General features: G+C 44.2%; 1 protein-coding gene across 23 annotated transcripts in view; it reads right to left on the bottom strand.

Moving 5' to 3' along the window:
* The window catches only part of Zmynd8 (zinc finger MYND-type containing 8), a 193,394-nt gene that overhangs the window by 49,050 nt on the left and 123,531 nt on the right, over positions 1-20,813 (bottom strand). For all 23 annotated transcript variants that reach the window (XM_021238976.2, XM_087197772.1, XM_021238975.2 and 20 more), the window contains 4 exons: positions 20,413-20,468; positions 17,935-18,012; positions 16,601-16,716; positions 11,675-12,156 (listed from right to left, as the gene is read on the bottom strand). In XM_021238976.2, coding sequence (XP_021094635.1) covers positions 11,675-12,156; positions 16,601-16,716; positions 17,935-18,012; positions 20,413-20,468 — 732 coding nt within the window. The remainder of the gene's footprint in view (positions 1-11,674; positions 12,157-16,600; positions 16,717-17,934; positions 18,013-20,412; positions 20,469-20,813) is intronic.

Below are 20,813 nucleotides of genomic sequence, written 5' to 3'. Positions count from 1 at the left end.
TGTAGCAAGATCCTGTCTCAAAAAAGCAAAAAAGGAACCTTAAAGCTCTGTGGTGGTACACACCTGTAACCCCAGCACTTTGGAAGGACACAGCAGGAGGATTCCAAGTTCAAGCCTACCCATAAAAATCTATGATTCATAGTACACCAGGGAACTTTGCTCCCCTGGCAAAGTCTGGAGGCCTGGGGAGGGCTCAGTCCCGGAAAGGAACCCAGTACCTTGGCAATGAATGACACCCCCGGCCCATTTGTTACTTCCTTCCATCTGTCGCAACTGTATGTGATAGGGATTGCTCCCGGCATTTGTGGGTAGAGGCCAGGGCTTCTGCTAAACATCCTGCAGCGCATAGGACAGACCCACAAGGAGAATTACCCAGCCCAAATGTCAGAGATGCTGGGGTTGAGAAACACCGCTTTAAATCACGCTAGGCATTTGCAAAAGTAGAAAGACATTTGGAAATGTTCATTTCAATTAAACTTTGAAACAGATGCCAATCCTTTTATAAAGCCATAAATCTTGCCCAAAGGAAGAACTAATTGCCTTTGAAGTCACAAATAATTTAAGCAGATTTTACACTTTGATGTACAATTCACAAGTATGGGTTAAAACACATCATTTATTATCTACATTTATAAAGTCCTAGCCTGTGCTAAATGCTATTCTGACTGTGTGGAACAGGAGCCTTGCAATTAAATTACAAAAAACTGGCCCGCCCCTCCTACACACCGCAGCAGGCAGGGTGGTGGTCGATGATTCATACTAAATTTCCTTAACTTACAAAACCTCGAAAACACCCTGTATGTTCAAAGGGCTGCACCTTGCACGACCCTGCTGGAACCCTGAACAGGCAGCCTCCAGAGCACAGCATCAACTGATGGCCTCGGACGGCTAAGCAATGTTAGCAGAAACATGTTTTTAAAGGGTATTTACTAACACAGACACCTATATTCCCAGATGGTGGGGAGGCTGAGGCAGGAAGATCAGAGTTCCACACTACCTGAAGCAACATACCAAGACCCCCCACTGTAAAAAATAAAATCAAATGGAAAGAAAAAACTACATAGTCTGTGCCAAGCTTCACAAACTTGTGACCCATAAACTAAGCAGTGCACAGATGCATCTGATGTAGGACAGAAATTTTTTTTTTTTTAATTTAAGCCAGGATGTAACAGGGCAGTCGAATTTTAAAAATATGTGAGGCAATTTTGAGCCCACACTGCACTCAGCAAGAAAGCAGGGGGAAAGGTGCCCAGCATCTCTTGAGCTCAGCATTTGAGAGCTAAGGACAGGACCAATTAGTGTGCTCTAACCAGCTCTTTTATGTTGAAATACAAAAGAACGGAAATGCTACACCACCTGGGGAAGTGTTACACACACGTGTGCACACAGCACACATACTGAACAAATCACTAAGAGGAGCAGGTCTGCTTCCACCCACCCCAGGCCCTGCCACTTCCCACCCTCACGCATTTCCACACTTGCCTGATCCCTGCATGGGAGTTTCCAACTTCATAGCACGATGTGGCACTGTGTTCAATCAGGCACGGTGGCCTCTCTCACGTGGTAGGGTGAGCTGCTTTTCTCGCTTTTACTTGGCCCAAACTCCCTCTGCAGTCTGTTTCTTTTCCTACTTCTAATAAATCTTTGCTACCGTTTAAAATATAGCACAAAAAATAAAAATAAAATAAAATACAGCATAATATGCGAAGCACCACCTGTAGTAGGAGCTGGGTTAGTGACTTTAGTATTTCTAATTAAATATTTTACAACATAAAATTATTGATTTCACATTCAAAAGGTGCAGATGGAAACAACCTCCCTTCTCCCTCACTCATACTCCACAGAGGAACTAGGAGACCCAGGACCATCAGCTGGGAGGGGGACGAAAGTGGGATCCCAGGGTGCTGATCCTGACAGGTATGAATGTCTTCCACCAGGATCCAGACAGCAAATACCAGTGGAGGCATCAGGTGCAGGCAGGCTGCTATAGAAAGGGAAACCAGAAAATTCGCTGAGCTCATAAACGACTCTGGCCATCAAGCCAGCAGAATGCCAGGACATCATGAGCTAACAGCTTCCGGCTGAGCAAAGTGCTACACCCAGTTCTATGGATGACAGACACACGGCTATGAGCTCCTCCACACCTCCTAAAGATGGGGTAGATTTCTAAACTTGCATAGTTTTATGTAATAACATTTATTTGTAGTTTTAAGCTGCTGGCCATAGAATTTTCAGGGCTGGAAATTACTTACATGGTTTTTCTACCCAATCACATGACAATTTTTCTCTTTTACATAATTTTGGATAAACTACCACTTTATCGCATTTATAGTATTCCTGATGTACGAGTTTTATATAATGCACTTCTTTCTCCAGTAACTGCTATTCCCACTGCCAACAGCAAAGGGCAGTAGGGTGCAATGGAAAGAAAACAGACCTTATTCAGGCTTTGGCTGCCTTAAGCTCCACCAGATCTCAGCCTCTGCAAAACAGGGACACTGAGTTTCTTCTAACTCGCTCAGTCTTCAATAGTGGCTGGCAAACTTCATCCCGAAGTCAAATCTGGCAGGCAACATGTTCCTGTATGGCCTGCAACATTTTTGAGGCTGGGAATTTAGCTCAGTGGTTCTGCCGCCTGCCTTGCAAGCCCAAGGACCCAAGTTAGACTCCCATTACCACACACACACAAAAAAAGATAACATTTTTGAGTGGTTGATAGAGAAGAATCAAAAGATTAGATCATACCAGGCGTGGTGTCACAAGCCTGTAGTCCCAGCACTTGGGAGACTGAGACAGGAGGATCACCGAGAGTTCGAGGACAGCTTAGGCTACACAGTGAGTTCAGGGCCAGCCTGAATTACAAAGGGAGACCTGTCGGGAGCAATGCTACATAATTTTAGGGAAAAATCATTTGATTAGGCCTAGTTCTCCTGCCTACAGCCCAGCTATGGCATTCTGAGACATAATTCCATTTTGGCCACCAGTCACAACTGAGACCTCAATGATCTGGCGATGCTATGATGCTCCAGGACAAGATTACACCAGCTGAAGACATCCCGGGAGGAACAGAATCTTCATCTACTCAGTTCCTCTTTGTTCTTGGATTTCTGCTGCCCCCCCAAGTCATTTGTTACACTTTCTTTATCCCAAAGTACTGAACTCTCTGGGCTTTCGTCTTTGCTGCCCAGAGCAGCACTGATCAGGCCCAAAGCTCAGCTTCTTTTCCAAGTCTCATTTTTTTCTACCTTTCCTGTATAGTAAGTCAATTCGCCTTATGCTGCCATGGCTCGCAGTAGACTAGGACTCACTGCAGAGGTTCTAGTAACGTCCCCTTTCCCAGTTCCCTACTGAGACCCTGCCTCAAAAGACCAAAACAAAAGATTGGTTCATAAAACATGTAATTCACATGAAATTCAAATTTCAGCAAAAACTACTGAAGTTTGATTGGAACTCAGCCCCCTACTGTCTACAAGGATCTCTGGGACCCTAAATACTTACTGTCTGCTTTTTAACATTAAAATGATTCTGGGGCAAGGATTTGGCTCACTGGCGCCTCGCCTGCCTCGAAAGAACAAGGTCCTGAGTTCCACCCCTCGTACCAAAAAAAAAAGGCTCTGAGTAGGAGGACAGAGTGGTGCACACCTGTAATCCCAGCACTAGGGAGGCTGAGGCAGGAGGCTCACCGAGAGTTCCAGGCCAGCCTCAAATACAAACTGCGTTCAACTGCGTTCAGCCTGAACTGCATAGTGAGAGCCTGTCTAAAAAAATGAAACAAAAGCAAATGATTCTGGAATAACTCCTCTTTCTATACCACTTGGCTGTCTAACTCATGATTAGAGAAATCCCTCGTGCACATAGTGGAAAGGAAGAATATTAAGGGAAGGCAATGAGTTCTCCTGAAAGGGCAATCTACCAACTTCCCACCAAAAAAACACTCAGACTTTGTCAAAGTCTGACACCATTTATTCCTCTCTCTTTTGGTACCTCTTGAGGGAAGAGAGAGGCTAAATGAAACAATTTATGTGTTCTCATATCCCTATAAAACTGTACAAGTATTTTTTACAGTGCAGGATGGAGAGAAGCAATGGTAGTTGACAAACTACTGTTTGATTTAACTGTTCTAGTTATATACAGATTGCATAGCAATTAAGAAAAAAGCAATTTAAGCACGAGCTTACACATTTCATGGAGCTTAGGAAAGAGCTAAGTTGCAGATTTAATATTTAAATGTGCACTAAAATGTGGGAAAAATGAAAGCAGAGAAACGACAGCTTATGCAAGAAGGATGCCTAACGGCTGTTGAAGTTCATTCTTTACACCCTTTTTCCAAAGCACCTCTCCAGGACACTAACAAGATCCATGAGACCCAGCCGCCAGGTTTTCACAAGCAGCCTCACACAGAATCAGGCCATGGAATCAAAGTAAGGTCTGAAGGGTTCTGGTCAGAAACAAGGAAGCAAAAAGGAAGATCATTCTAAAACTACGTCAACGCAGGTTACATCAATCCTAGAACAAAGCTTCACATCTCTACCATGGAAACCAAGGACCACGGGGCTCTGATGGACCACGGGGCTCTGACTCACCACGGGGCTCTGACTCACAATCACACCCTTTATGTGGAGACCAAAATCTGGGGCAGTGACTCTCCCCACCCTTCCTGTGGCTGAGTGGGGACAGCTAGCAGCTGGGAACTAACCCAGGAAACTGCACAAGCGCAGGGTGGAACCCTGAGTTCACAACTGGCTAAGTCTCCATCATCTTAGCTTCAGGGACACGAGACATCTCTTGAAGGATTGACATCTGCTCTTTAAAGAATGGAGTTCCAGGCTGGGGAGTCAACTCAGTGGTTTCACCGCTTGTGCAGCAGGCAAGGACCTGAGTTCGATCTCCGGTACCAAAAAAAAAAACAATGGAGTTCCTTCATGAAGGGGAGAGGGAGGGAGTCTTGAGAGGTTCCCCAACACTAACACTTCACCAGAAATCTACAGCTGGTGGTCCAACCCACAGATGTGCTTTATTCATTCTAGAAAACAATCCACGACATTTGGGTCTGATATTTATTAATTAGAGATCTGAATAAAAACCTACACCTCCCAGCCAGGTGTGGTAGCACATGGCTGTAACCCCAGCCCCTGGGAGGCTGAGATAGGAGGATGTCAAGTTCCAGCCCAGTATGTGCAACTTAACAACATCCTGTCTCAAAATAAAACCATGAAAAGGGCTTGGGATGTAGCTCCGTGCAAAAATATTCAATACCAAGTGCCCCTACCCAAAAAAGATAAGATCCAGGTCACCCACTGCTCTGGAAGAATGTTAAGATCCGAAGACCCTGAGTCCACTTTCTCTACAACAACCATGGTCTCCGGGCTCCAAGCATTCTCAGCTGCCCAGAGCCAGAAGGTTTGCCACCACTTCTCACCAAGCTCAACAGGAACTCCTCTGTGTCGGGACTTTCAGAGGTGGAACACAAAGAACAAACTGGGAAGACCAGATTTGAAGAAAAATGAGAGCAAAACCATTACTGTTCATAAATACTGAACATGTGGCCCAATCTGTTTGGGTAGAAAGAATTCTACTTAAGTCAGCATTGCCTTTGTGATTTTCAGACAACGTCCCTCATTGGTACCAATGCTCTGACCCATGTAGGCTCTGATGAGGAATCACCAGGAGAAACAACCCAGAAGCCAACATCTTCGCAGCACTTGCTACTGTATTTCAGGCATGGTTCTAAGGTTTGATGTATGCATTCATATTATCAAAGGAGGCTGTTATGGTTATCACGCTACAAGCAGGGAAACTGTGGCACAAAGACATCAAGTGCCTTGCACAAAGCCACATCCCTAGTGAGCAGTGGAACTTGACCCCAGCATCCATGTCCTCACCACAACAGCCTGTCTCTGAACCAAGACACAAGCCTCTAACAAGGTGACCCTGTTAAAGAGGGTGAATTCCAGAGTCGGCCTGCATGACTTTTTACTGTACAGCTTGCTCTAACACGAGTGTTTCATGCGAATGTATGGAGAAATTTTTAATTAAAATAAAATTCATCTCCGGTGCAGACCTTTGCCCTTCCAGTGTACTCTTCAGCTTTCCAGCACAGACCCATCAGCATCCTGATATTCTCACACGGGACACTGCAGTGAGTTCCAGACCTCCAACTAGACACCTCGGATCTCCAGTGAGAAGACACACGCTCTGCACTCTTCTTCATCCAACTCTGTGGGTAGCCACAGGAAAAAGATTTTGAGGACTTTCTGGGAAGACAGTGGAGTGGTCAACAGCAGAGACACATCCTCTGGGAGAACTGGTGTCCAGACATTGGAATAGAACGATGTGAGGGCGGTAAAGAGAGAAGAGGGTCCCCGGGACCCAGCAAGGATCTGAAGTGAGAAATGTAGGCTACGGGGAGGGTAAAGAGGGACCTCGATGTGGAACAAGGCAATGGCAAGCAGCGCTTTCTCCCTGAAGCCAGATTCACAGCACGGGAGGGGCACCTCCACACTGCAGACACACAGTGAATGCTGGTGACCCCAGAGGCCTCCACGGAGAAATGCACAGTGGAACAGAGCAGTTGGTACAGCAGACTGCAGTGGCTGCTGAGTTATTCAGGTTCAGGTGTCACCCAAGAGAGGGCAACTGGCTGGTAGCCATCATGGAGAGATGGTTGAGCTTGGAACTCGGAGCAGCTGTGGGCTGGCTCCATCCAATGGCTCCCGGTGTCAGGGTGAGGCAGAACTTAGTTCAAGTGCAGGTGGTTTTCATTCCTTTTTTCTTGATTGTTTGTTCTTGTTTTTATCTGTGTGAACACTGTTTCTAGTTCCATCAGGGTGAGGCAGAACTGAGCTGAAGTTGGTAGAAGGTCAAGGAGCCGCAGTCAACCCAGCAGGAGACACAGTGCTGCAGGCTGAACAGCCAGAAACCAGCTTGAGCTTCAGAACTAAAGGTGCAGGCTTGCTGGGATTACCCACTACCCTGTAGTAAATCTATGACTGGCTTGTTGCGATTAATCAACATGGATCTGGGCTCTGTGTCCCCAGTTTGTCTACCAGTGAAACCAGAGACACGCCTTGAAGTGGACATTTTAAAAAAATTTTTCATTTCTTGTTTTTGTTTTCCTTTTTCTTGATCTTGTTTTTATATAAGTGGGAACACTGTTCTAGTTTTTTGGTGGTTGTTGTTCTGTTCCTGTTTTTATTTCTTCCTTCTCTTTTTCCCTCCTGTCTTCTTTACCAGGTGCCCAAAGTTTATGTACTCTTCCTTTGTCCTCCAGCCTTGTTGCTAATCTCTTCTTCTTCTTCTATTTCTCTATTTTTCCCCCTAACCCCTTCTCAATTTTCTCCCCTGAGCCAGGAATTTAGCTCAGTGGTTCCAGCACCTGCCTCGAAAGCACAAGTACCCAAGTTCAATACCCGGTACCAAAAAAAAAAGAAAGAAATTTTCTCCCCTGAGGGTAAAATCATCATACTGAGGGCTTATGTATATAATTTTCTGCTTTGTCTCAGAATGTGTTATATCACCACCAATCCAGTTCACAGGTTTAAAGGTGGGAAATCAATATTACCACAGTTCAACATTTTTTAGTCTGTGTTGATGCTATTGTTACTGCTGATTGCACTACTTTAGCCAAGGTGACATATTTGTTCTAATCAGTTGTTCCTCCTGGTAAGCCAAGATAGATTGCTTAAGGGTCATTAAACAATACTATAAGCCAGTGCCAAAGAACCAGGGGCCAGGCCAAATAGGCAGCAACTTCCCATCCCCAATAAACTGAAGACCTAGGACCTTGCAACAGACTCAAAACTCAAAAGTCAGCTACAGCTCCACCTGGAAGACATGTCTGAGAAGTAATCATTTTCTAAGGGTTCTATATACTAGCAGTAAAGCTACATGCCATATGCATTTTATAAGCATCAACTCAGGAATTAAAATAAAAATAAATAGAAAATGAGGGCCAGGGATTTAGCTCAGTGGTTTCGCCACCTGCTGCCCAAGTGCAAGGATCCGAGTTCGATCCATGGCACCAGAAAAGAAAAAAAAAAAAGAAAAGAAAATGAGAAGACATTTCTTAAGTAAGATCCAACCCCAGACTTCCAACTCACCTAAAGCAAACCCCAGGGACAATGAGGTGGAAAAATTTGAAATCCACAGACCTGGACACTCTGAAATGATAACAGAGGGTAACAAAGCAGATAAAAGAGACTCTAGAAAAAAAATCAAATCAGAAATAATTTCTCAGATGACTACAGAGATGATGACTATAATGAAAGTCATGGTTAGTAACTCTAGAACAGACACAGATTAAAAACAAATACAGAAGCTTAGGAAAATGATGGAAACCATGAATGCCCAACATAGGAAAGAAATGGAAGACATGAAACAGATTCAAACTGTTAATCCAGAGGATTAAAAGTTCTACTGAAAGTATACACAGCAGAATGACCCAATGCGAGGACACAATATCAGATCTAGAAGACAGGATTGTAGTTAGTGATCATGAAAAGAAATATTTCTTAAATATTGCAAGGAACCATGAAAAATCACTCCAATAGCTGCTACATGTTGCAAAGAAGAATAACATAATATTGATTAGAGCCAATGAAAAAGCAGGAGATAGCGCAAATGATATGAACCTATTCACAGACATAATGGCAGAAAACTTTCCAGCATAGAAAAAGAATTTGACATACAGATAAGTGAGGCACATAGGCCTCTAAAAAAAAAAAAAATTCTATACTAAGGCATATAATAGTCAAGATTCCACAAATCAACATAAATATTAAAACAAATACTAAATCTGCTGAAAGACAGAATAGGTAGAACTCTTGAAGACATTGGTGTAGGCCAAGACTTTATGAACAAAACCCCGATCACACAGGAAATATTACAAACAATAAACAACTGGGATCTCGTCTTATCAAAAAGCTTTTGCACAGGGCTGGGAATTTAGCTCAGTGGTGCCACACCTGCTTCAAAAGCACAAGGTCCTAAGTTCGATCCCAGGTGAAGAAGCTTTTGCACAGCAAAAGAAATCACCAACAGAGTGAAGAGACAACCTACCATGTGGGGAAAAAAATTTTCTGAAATGAATAGACACATCTCAGATGAAAAAGTGGAAACAGCACATAAAAATATGAAAAAATGTTCAACATCATTGGTCATTCGAGAGATGCAAATTAAAACAACACTGAGATGCTATCTCACTCCAGAAAGAATGGCTATCATCAAGAAATCAACCAATACAAAGATTAAAACTAGACCCCTATCTTTCACCGAGCACTAAACTAAAATCGAAGTGGATTAAAGATCTAAATGTTAAAACAGAAACACTAAACTTGCTGGAAGATAAGTTAGGTAGAACTCTCGAAGACACTGGCATAGGAAAAGACTTTATGAACAAATCCTCAGTACCACAGGAACTCGCACAAAGAATCAACAACTGGGATCTCATCTTATTAAAAAGCTTCTGCACTGCAAGAGAAGCCACAACAGAGCTAAGAGACAACCTACAATGTGGGAAAAAATTTTACTAGCTGTTCCTCAGACAAAGGTCTACTATCTAGAATATATAAAGAACTCAAAAAGCAAAATCAGACCACCCCAAATTCAAAGACTCAATTCAAAAATGGGCATCTGAAATGAACAGACATTTCTCAGACATAGTAAAAGCAGCAAATATATGAAAAGATGTTCAACATCACTGGTCAATCTAGAGATGCAGATGAAAACAATGCTGAGATTCCACCTCACCCCAGAAAGAATGGCTGCTATCAAGAAATCAACCAATAACAAATGTTGGCGGGGCTGTGGGGAGAAAGGAACCCTTCTCCATTGTTGGTGGGAGTGCAGACTGGTGCAACCACTGTGGAAATCAATATGGAGATACCTCAAAGAACTAGGGCTACAGGTCCCATTTGACCCACCTATTCCTCTGCTGGGTATCTTCCCAAAAGAATTAAAAGAATCAGGGCAGGGAATTTAGCTCAGTGGTTTCACCGCCTGCTACACAAGCACAAGGACCCGAGTTCGATCCCCAGTACAAAAAAAAAAAAAAAAAAACTAAAAAAATCATACCACAGTGATACATGCACACACACACACATTTATAGCGGCACAGTTTGTAATAGCTAAAACTTGGAAACAGCCCAAATGCCCATCAACTGGAGACTGGATAAAGATGTGGTTTTTTTCATAAAATGGAGTACTACTCAATCATAAAGGAGAAGCTAGAGACATTTAAAGCTAAGTGGATGCACATTGAGGCCATACTCTTAAGTGAAATAAATAGGACACACGTGTAAATACCAAATAGTTTCTCTGGTGGGAAAAACTAAAACTGTAAATAAGGTTTAAATGGTATGATTGATAATGTGAAATAGGATGAAAAGGTCTGAAGGAGTAGGGGAAGTGGGAAGGGTAGGGGAAAGTAAAGAAGGGAAAAGAAAAAATATGAGAAAAGGAAAAAATGGAAACAAAGTCTTTGTAAATAGGGAGGGGTGGATGGGGTGAAGGGAGGGCAGGGGAATGGGAAAAAAATAAGAACCAAGATACATCATGTAAAGGTACAAGATCTCAACAATGAATGTAACTGTATTTTATACCTAAAATGTATCAATAAACTTAATGGGGAAAAAAATCAACCATTAGCAAATCCTGGAAGGATTGTGGAGAAAAAGGAACCATTCTCTCCACTGTTGGTAGGAGTGTAGTACAAATGGACAGTGGAAGTACAACTGGACAGTAAATACATGAAAAAATGTTCAACATCTCTGGCCATCAGAGAAATCCAAATTTAAACTGCACTGACATTCCATCTTACCCCAGAAAGGATGGCTATCATTAAAAAAAATCAAACAATAACAAATGCTGGAGAGGCTACAGGGATAAAGAAACCTTTCTGCACTGTTGGTGGGATGTAAACTGGTACAACTACTATGGAAATTGGTTTGGAGAATCCTCAAAAAACTGAAATTAAAATTCTATTAAATCCATCTATTCCTATCCTATGTGTCTTCCCCCAATAGTAAAGATTGCATATTACAGTGACACATGCATATCCCTGAAGTACCCTATATATCCACCAACAGATGAATGAAGAAAATGTGGTATGCATATATAATGGAGTACTACTCTGCCATAAAGAAGGATAAACTCGAGTCATCCATAGGAAGATGGATGCACATTCAGAATATAATGTTAAATGAAATAAATCACACAAGCTTAAATATGGCATAACTTCTCTTATATGAGAAACCTAAAGTAACATTTTTTTAAAATGAAATAAAACGATAAACAATAGGAAACAGGGACAGAGGTCTTTTGCAAATGGGAAGGGGCTCCAGACATGGAGCGAAAGGGAAAAGAGGGGATGGTAAGGAGAATAAAAAGAATTAAGATATATTACATACACTTACTACTCCCCAAGATGAATGTAAATACTCCATACTGCAAACATGTACTCAGAAAAAAATTGCAAAATTAAATAAATACACAAGTAACTTCCAGCAAGCTTTTGGGAAACTTTCCTCATTTGGGGGTCCCAAACCACCTGGTTACTCCTTCAAACTCTGCTCCGCCGGAAGCAGAAGCCCTCGCCTGGTCCCTGCGAGGCCCAGGGGCCGCAAGCGGGAAGCGCAGGCAGGCGTCTGAGCACCCCCGCCCTCTTGCCCGCGCTGACCTGTGTTCTTGTCCAGGAAGTCCATGGACTCCTCGCTGGCGCTGAAGTGGCTGGACAGGGCCTTCTTCTCCGCGTCCTGCTCCACATCGGAGCCCGTATGCACCGAGGAGTTCGTGCTCATAGGCGAGCGCGGCATATCCGACAAGGAAATCCTGCGGCCCGTGCCCCCGCTCAGCGTGGGCTTGCTCAGGAGGATCTTGGGGGACGCCGTCATGTCGAAGTTGAGTTTCACCTTCTCCTGCTTGTCGATCTTGGCGGTGCCGGCGCTGGGATTGGCGGGGTCCAGCAGCATCTGGTACTGGCTGTTGGGTGTGTATGGCGTCCTGAACGGAGAGTAATTAAAAACCCCAAACTTCCGGCGGATGTTCTCCACGTAAACCTCCATCTCTTGCATGGCGCTATTGAAGATGCTTTTCGTCTTTTTCACAGAAAAAGGGATTTCTTTAGACATGAGGTAGCAATTATTTATTGGAACCCAGGCCCTAGAAGGGCAAAAAAGAAAGGGAGTTCGAGTCAACTTTAGTAATTTCCAAGACTGTTATTTTTCTTAATCCAAACCAAATTACCCTAGCGTGTCTGCCAAGATTCTTAAATACTTACCCTCTTTTTAAATAAACGACTTGGTTTGGATGGTTAATTAATAATCCACTTAACAGACATGTTCTGCCACAGAACACAAATAACAAAACTGAGGGATGACATAAAAGACTCGGTAGACTTAAGTCATTTTAATCCTTTAAAAAACCCACTAAATCCCCTCTAGTTCTCAGCTAGTACAGAGTAAGGAAACAGTTGCTGCATCCTCGACTGCACCTCTGGGAAATATTCCCCACACCTCACTCAGCTGCACACAGATCCAGAAGGCTTCTTTTTCTCATCACAATTCTAAGCGGACCTAGCAGAAAACTCTGGAAACCCATTCTCCCAGAAGGAGGTACATATTTTTCAATGTGAGATGATTCACATGGAAATCACTACAAAGCAGAACTTCCGGCCTCAGGCCTGCACCTCCCACCTCCCGCTCCAGGCCAGTTCCATCTTCCTGCTGCTGAGGGCCCACACCTCGCCAAGCTCTGCAAAGACTTCAGTGCGAAAACACCAGCAGTCACTGTTGTAGAACCAGTGGCCCTTATGATTACAAGGGAAGCTGGGAGCGCCACATCTGCAACTGCAGGTGACAGTGGAGCAGCTGAACCCACCTTAGAACCCACCTTTGCCACCACTTCCGATTCCCCAGCCTCGACCTCGTGGCTCTAAGCTGATGGCAATGAGCTTCTCTAAGGAGGCCTTCTGAATTTCACAGCCCACCAACTGAAGACAGACACAAAACCATGGAAAGCAAATCAGCCCTCAGGGAAGCCAGAACCTCATGTCTAGTCACAGGAGGAAGAAGCCTCAGTTCAGCTACTATCCAAAGTAAGACCAAGTGCCCGGTCTTCCCATGCTGTAAAAAGCAGCAGCAACAATGGGCCTCTTACATTCTACTTCATCCCCTTCCACAGCTGGCATCAAATTCCCTGTATTTTAAGAGGAAATGCCCCAGGAGAAATAAAGCATATCCATGGACAGACTGACTGCAACTCTTGGTGACACTGGATGGCGACACAAACTGAAACTGAACACCACCAAAGTATCTATCTCCTCTCTCAGAGAGCTGGCACCACAAGCTTCCCATACATCCCAAAAGCTGCATATCTGCTGTGACCTCAAGAGGCAGTGGCCAAACACCCTCAAGACAAGACCCTCTAACACTCAGGGACAGGGATCCATCCTGGGGATACAGGACCATCCCCAGTACTGGCCTAGAGCCTGCCTCAGCATGATCAAGGGAAAATGGAAGATGGCTGCTATCTGGTGAGGGTTGAAAGGAACAAACATAAGGGGCCTGGGCCAATATCAGGCACTAGGGGCTTATCGGTCCAAAGCTACAGTCTTGTGGCCTGGTTTCCCCTAGACTTTTGTCTGGCTTCAAGCCCTTAACTGCTTCCCCCCAGGACCTCACATGGCTTTCACCCGGCTTTGTCAGGCAAGTGTTTCTCTCGCGAGAGCAGGCCCAGTAAATACTTAAAGGGAAATTAATTTGCTTTCCTGTGAAAAGCCTGTGGGAAGGACATGTCAGAAGGAGCCCGAAGCAGCCTGTTACAGAACCCTTGCCTACAGTCACTGTGTCCCAGCTCTACCCAGCCTGGCTGCGTCCTGACTGAGTGACTTCAGGCAAGGCATTAGCCTCTCTGCCTCTCAGTTTTCTTATCAGTAAAACAAACACAAGCAGCTTCTACAAGAAAGCACTCAAAACAGCTTTAATGGCAGCTTTATTATTATTTTCTTTTAACTCCACAAGCATTTAGTAATAGGAAATTCCTATATTTGTTGTTGTTTTGTCTCTTTGGGGGCAGGGGGAGATTTGCCTATGTTACCCAGCCTGGCCTTGAACCCCTCAGCTCAAGCAATTCTCCTGCCTGACCTCCTAAGTAGCTGGGATTTTAGGGGTTCACCACCACACCCAACTCAGTTAACATCACTGCACATGTGTGTATCTAAAAGGGAAAAAGGAAAGAAATCAAGTTCTTCTGAAGGGCATAAAGCATGCTATGACTCTTCAGAATACCCCTTGATTTGTGCCAGAGCCTCCCTGGGCTCACTCTAGTACTTAACCTGACAATCAGCATGTGGATATCCTGCATAGCTCTGATTCTTCTATCCTGACCTAGTTTGCCTACATAGGCCCAGGTTTACATTGTGGCTCCATCATGCCAAAGTGAGCTCCCTGAGAAAGGGACAGCATTGCCTCACCTCCTGGGGCCTCCACGTCTTTATGCTCCTGGGTTCTATCACAGTAGACTGCCAATGCACCTGCCCCACCAACTCCAATCCTTCCCAGGGAGGCAGGAGGCGCTCCCAGGATGAGCAACTCCTCTGTGAAGCATTTCATTTCCAGCCACCAGCAACAGAAAATCTGGGCCCTCCAAAGTGCTGACATTCCAATGCAAAATGTCCCTCACAATTCCCTTAGTGAGGTCCTCTAAACTCTGAGTCAACAAGGTGACACAGTGTCCTTAAGAGAGGAATAAAGATAACACAGACGCTGAGAGATCAGGAAACTCATAAAGAGAAAGACCCAACTTCCATGCCAACTCCCATCCAGAACCAAGGACTAAGCCAGTTTCTGCAAAACAGCCTCTACACACGGTGCAAACGGAGCCCACACACCATCTCCTGCGCCACCTGAGCCCTTCAGTGGCTGCCTGGCAGGTGAAGATTTAAGAGGTCTCTGCAAGGTGGTGACAGCAGAAGGTGTAGAATAATCAGCTCTGAGGGTCTGAGAGTATTTGGAGCAGAGAGTAAACACCGCCTACATCCCAGGATACACACGTCCATCTACATTGTACTACCCTCCAGAATAAGAATCCTAAATCAAGATAGTTTACACTTAGGCTCTGATGAAGACTGGGATCACGTATAGCCTGCCAGCCATTCCTCATGCTCTTCAAAGAAAAAACCAAATTCCTACCCACCCCTTTGGCTCTATCTTCCCCATCCTCTCCTCCCTGCACCCTGTTCAAACCATAATCCATTCCAGCCACATGTAGCCCCTCCATGCCCAAGCCACAACTCTTGGTCCCTCCAAGCCAGATGTTCACACTCGGCTCTGTATCACCTCCTAATCTGGGTGGGAATCCCATCTGACCACTTGGCCATCACCCATCTGCCCGCTAGGATGTCAGCCTTCACAAAGGCACGACAGTCTCTGCAGCTCATGCTTGCATCCCAACGACTAGCACACAGCCAGAGCAGGTGCCAAATGCACACTTCTGTGAAAAGAAGGAATAAATGAACCAAGAAGACCAGTTAAGATCAAAGTGCAGTTCTCCATACCAAACCCAGTACCATCTCAACAAATTTCCATTTTTGTCTGCTGACAAGGCACTCCTGGGATTCCTAGGAAGGAATCTGATTACTTTGGAATTCACACTTTCCTTTGATCTGTAACCTCTCAAGCAAAATTTAACAGAGAAAGTGGCATTTCAGATGCTGGTGTATTATTTAAAATTATAAACTATATTTGCTGTTTATTCTGTGGGGGCATATAATTTTTATTCTATGTTATTTAAATAGTCTCCCCTATGCACTCACACGCTTTTTCAAACTGTCTGGGGGCGCTGTGAAAGTATTTGCTCAGTTGATCATAACATAACTTGCTATGAGAGAATGGAGATATTAACTGCCGCTTATCTGTCTACCTGTTGTTCTCAAGCACACAGGGGCTCTGCTCTGAAGGGAACTGCTATTAGCTGGAATAATTCACTTCACCGCGCAGGGAGGAGAAGGGGAGGGCAGAAAGGCAGGGAGGGAAAGCTCACACCTGTCAAAACAGCATCCCCTTATAATTTCCCATTTTAGCTACAGAGAAAAGGAAACAGGAGGGAACTGCTCAGCATAATGATAAAGAGATTCATTTGCTGGCGATCTGGGAAAATACTTCTGATCTCTGAAAGCATTATTTTGAAAAGCAATTGGTAAGGAGGTTTAATTTACTCTAGAAAAATAAAATAAATAAATAAATAAAAATAGCAGCTCTTAAAATAGCCATGGAACTCATTCTGATGCTGGTTTCATCAATAAAACCACTATAGCAAGAATATTTCTAAAATACCTGAAAAAAACGGATCCCCATACATTATCAGGCTTAACACAGCACAGGAAAACATTTTTTCAACTACAAGATCAATGGTTGGAACCATGACAATAAACAAAATAATAGCCATACCAGCTACCAACAAAAGGAAGCATTTGCTTTTTACAAAAATAGATGATGATGATAATGATAATAATCATAGCCATACCCTCCCACCCCTTTTCTTATCCAATGACAGTATCAAAGGTTCAGCTGAAGCTACATGTTCAAAGCCTGATTTTAACTCCCACCTGTCGTGTTGTCCAAAGAAACGGGCATCGACTTGGCCATCTTTATCCCTCAGAGCTTTTGCAGGCCAGAACGGAAAGCCCTTCAGTTTTGCCCAGACCAAGGGATGTGGATTGCTCTAGGAGAAGAAAAACAAAATCCGGGGTTTGTATATATTTGGCAGAAAGATACACATTAAAGCTCTCTATGTGAGGACAGTGTAAATCGGTAGGAAATGATACAGGACACAAATAAAAGCAACAGATTTAAGCAGGGTTTGCACAGTCCAATTCCCTAGAAGGTCTGTGGCCATGACACCTAAACAAAGGTAGGAGGGGACTTAAAAGAGGCACACGCCAACAGGACCAGGCTTACATCCTGGTTACGCTGTCACCTGAGTGCCCTTGAGCAACATAATTCACCTTTGTTCACCCAGGGTCTTCCAAGTCTGACTAAATGTGCATCATGCCCAGCACATAAGGGGCAGCAGTAGCTCCCTTTATTCTTTAGGGGGCTCTGCAGAACCTCAGCTATTCAGGTGTTTATCTCCTAAGGAAGAAAGACTCAGAAAGTATGTTTTGATCTTCACGTGCCGCCCCCCTCACCTACCCATACTCCCACCCATCCCCACAATGCACTTCCCTCTGCAAAAGACCAGTCTGCATGGATGAGATGCTGCGTTCCATCCCCAGGACCACAGAACAAAACAAAACACAACAGTTTGGAAATGCAGAGCTGAAACCAGGGTGACACTCTACCACCCGCACCCTTAAGAACTTCAATTTGGAACTAGGAGGTGCATCCAGAAAAATATTTCCAGACCTCTTCAGACAGACCCAACACAGGCTACGGATGTGGCTCAGTGGTAGAGAGCTTACTTATTCTGCATGGACAAAGCCCTGGTTTGATCCCCAGCACTGCAACAAATAAAAACCCTAGAGAGGCCCAGGGATTTAGCTCAGCGGTGCCACACCCTGCCTCGCAAGGGTCTGAGTTCGATCCCCAGTACCAAAAATAAAAATAAAAATAAAAAACACCCCCACATACTCAAAACAACCTAGAAATGACACATCATTCCCAGAATTATTCTGCCATATCCCACATCTCCAATAAGCTCCCTTTGACTTGCATTTTCCAATTTGGTGAGAATGATAACCCCAGGAACTAGGGAACTAGGTCTGTTACATGAACATTTATCCTACTAGATTACTTTCACTCTGCAATAATTTTATCAGTAAAAATTATTAAAACATCATCCAAAGTTTTGTCTCCTAAGCCCCTGGAGAAGGCTGACTCAGGGGAGCCATCAAAGGCACAAAGTTCAAAAAATAAAATAAGGAAAGCAAATGCAACTTACACAAGGCTCACAAAACCAGTTATCTCGTTTTTGGCAAGCAGCTAGATAACATTCTGGACATACTTCAATTTCATTCATCTGTAAAGCAAAAATGCATTAGAATGTGTCTCCCCAAGGACCTGACATCTTAACAGCCCCCAATAAAGGCTTGATCCTTTTATTTGGAGGTTTGGTTTTCTTTCTCTTTTTCAGAAGATGGAGACTCACTACAGGGAGCACGCTGGGCTCAAACTTCAGGGCTCAATCGGTCCTTCTGTCTCGGCCTCCCAGGTACCTGAGACTATGGCTCCTAGCTGTCCACAGCTGGCTCCCAGTTCTCCCAGCCTCCATTCCTGCTCCACTATAGTCACTGCCCAGCCAGCAGTCAGAGCCATCTTACCCTTTCCCTGTGACTTCCCATCATACCTCGGTTCTGTTGAGCAGGTTAGCACCCAACCCTGCCCCAAGGGAACACTTAGCAAAGTCTGCAGACATTTTTGGCTGTTAAAACAAGCGGGGAGTGGGGGTGGGGGGGGGGGTGGATGGATTTAGCTCAGTGGTTCCGTCTCCTGCCTCCCAAGCACAAGGTCCTGAGTTCGATCCCCCGTACCAAAAAAAACCCAAAAAACATGGGGTAGGGAGTGCTACTGGAAACTGATCTACAGGACGTCCCTGCCCCAAATCCCATAACTATCAAGTTGAGAAACTAACAAAATCTAAAAGCCCAATCGGCTCCCTCAAGGCTATGTGCAGACTGGCCTCAGCCCTAGAATCTGAGCTCATCTTGTACCAGCTCTGCTCTCTGACTTGTTCCACACAGTCTGGTCTCCCTGCTGCGCCACACTTCGTCTCTTGGCATGTCTAGTCACAACTAATACCATGTCGTCCTACTTTATTTCCCATAATGACAGTGGGGAAATTCAACAACTTCTTTACTGTCCTTTTCCCTCTTAAGATAGTACATTCCCCAAGATAACATCATGACTTTGAAATAACTGCCCAGTAGCTCCTTGGTATGAATTCAGACTCCACCATCAACTTAGCTCAACGACTTTAGGAAAACCTATTTATCTTTGCCAGGCCTCCACTTCTGCACTGGTAGGGCAGGGGTGAGTAGTCCCTCCCCACAGGGTTATAAAAACTAAATGAGATAAATGACACCGTCATCAACACACAACTTACCATTTATCAGACTCAGAATGTGCTCATATCATTCTAAGTGTCCAATGGGTATTAACTCATTTATTCCTCATAAAACCCAGGTAAGGAAATGTATTACACCCATTTTCCAGAAGGACAAAATGAGGCCCTGTGAAGTCACAGTAATCTCCCCAAGGGTTCACAGTGCCAAAGTGACAGCTTTTCTGGAAAGCAATCAGGAAATAACTACCTGAAACCTTTCCAGTCTTCACAGCCTTTCATCTGGTTATTGTAATTCTAAAAGCCACACTGTACAAATCATCAGGAAGGCACACCAGGATTAATGAGCAATGTCATCTTATTTAAGGTGGTGACAAAATTAGGTATTATTAGCTAAATGACAAAAGAGGAATTAAATAAATGTTTACAAGCTGTGTGTAGGAATACTGTGTAGCCATGAAAAATTTAGTTCTTCCCGTGTTCTTAATTACCTAGGAAAATAAAAACACATACATATACATGTATGTCCATCCCAGTGATAGCCAAAGTTTTTCTGAGGAAAGAATAAAAGCACACAGACAGGTCAAAGGCTGTTGTATCTCAATTCTTCCTTTTCCGGTACTGGGGATTGAACTTAGGACCTTGCACTTGCGAGGCAGGCGCACCACTGAGCTAAATCCCTGGCCCTGCTGTATGTCAGCTTTATCCATGCAGTGGGGCTCCAGTACAGAAGACCTCTCTCCTGCCATTTTTACTACTACCTTATCCCACAACTGCCAGGCCCTCACAGCTCACAACCCCTCAGCTCACAGAGTCCCCACTGTCAGAACCACAGGCATCTGCAAGAGGATGCTCTCCAGGACACGTGGGCCAACCTCTGAGAAAGAGCTAAAACCTTTCCCCCAGTGGCAAACCCTAAACCTCTTCTGCAGAGAGCAGAAAAGGCCTAGACTCAATACTACGGATTTCAAACTGTAGCCAGGAAACCAAGAAAATTCAAGAAGCCCAGTGCAGGGCTGATTTCTGAGAGAACTCCAAAAAATGCTTTCTTCTGCTCCAATTGCTACTAAGGTGAAGGTGTTTTATAAAACACTGAGGGCGAGGCCAGGGATTTAGCTCAGTGGTTCCACCATTTGCCTCGCAAGCGCACTGTCCTGAGTTTGAGCTGCAGTACAAAAAAAAAAAAACATTGAAGGCCCCTCTTTGTGACTTTTACTTTTTAAAAGACAGGAAGCGCTATCTGCATCTCAACAAATTTCAAAGACACCCCAGCCACTCACTAGGGGAGACTGCAAATGAAACAGCTCCCCAACATGGCACTCTGGACACAGCCACAATAGGATGGTGGGAAACACCTACCTCATGTTCACAGATTTTGATGACTACTTTCGCTATTTGAGTCAATTTGTGATTTCCTAAGGGAATAAGAAAAGAGAATTAATTCTAATGGAGACACCATAACACACTGCCTTGGGACTATACTTCCACTAACAGCCTTTCAACTTACTTTCCCTCAGGATTCAGCCTTTAAAAGCTAAAATCCCAAAGTTTCTGACTTCTTATACCAGTTCAAAGTACTGACTTTGCCCCTCAAAAGTCAACCAATCTAGGGCTGGGGATTTAGCTCAGTGGTTTCGCCACCTGCTGCACAAGCGCAAAGACCCGAGTTCAATCCCCGGTACAAAAAAAAAAAAAAAAAATCAACCAATCTTTGATGCCTCAGTGTCATCTCTGAAACTGAGCAATTGGCATGGGTTTTC

Source organism: Heterocephalus glaber, unplaced genomic scaffold (genome assembly GCF_053883595.1).
Source record: "Heterocephalus glaber isolate CG9 unplaced genomic scaffold, H.glaber_assembly_v1.0 deba00001673, whole genome shotgun sequence".
In the NCBI taxonomy this organism is placed as follows: Eukaryota; Metazoa; Chordata; class Mammalia; order Rodentia; family Bathyergidae; genus Heterocephalus; species Heterocephalus glaber.
Note: the sequence above shows the minus strand (reverse complement) of the source record. Positions and strands in the feature narration are given on the sequence as shown.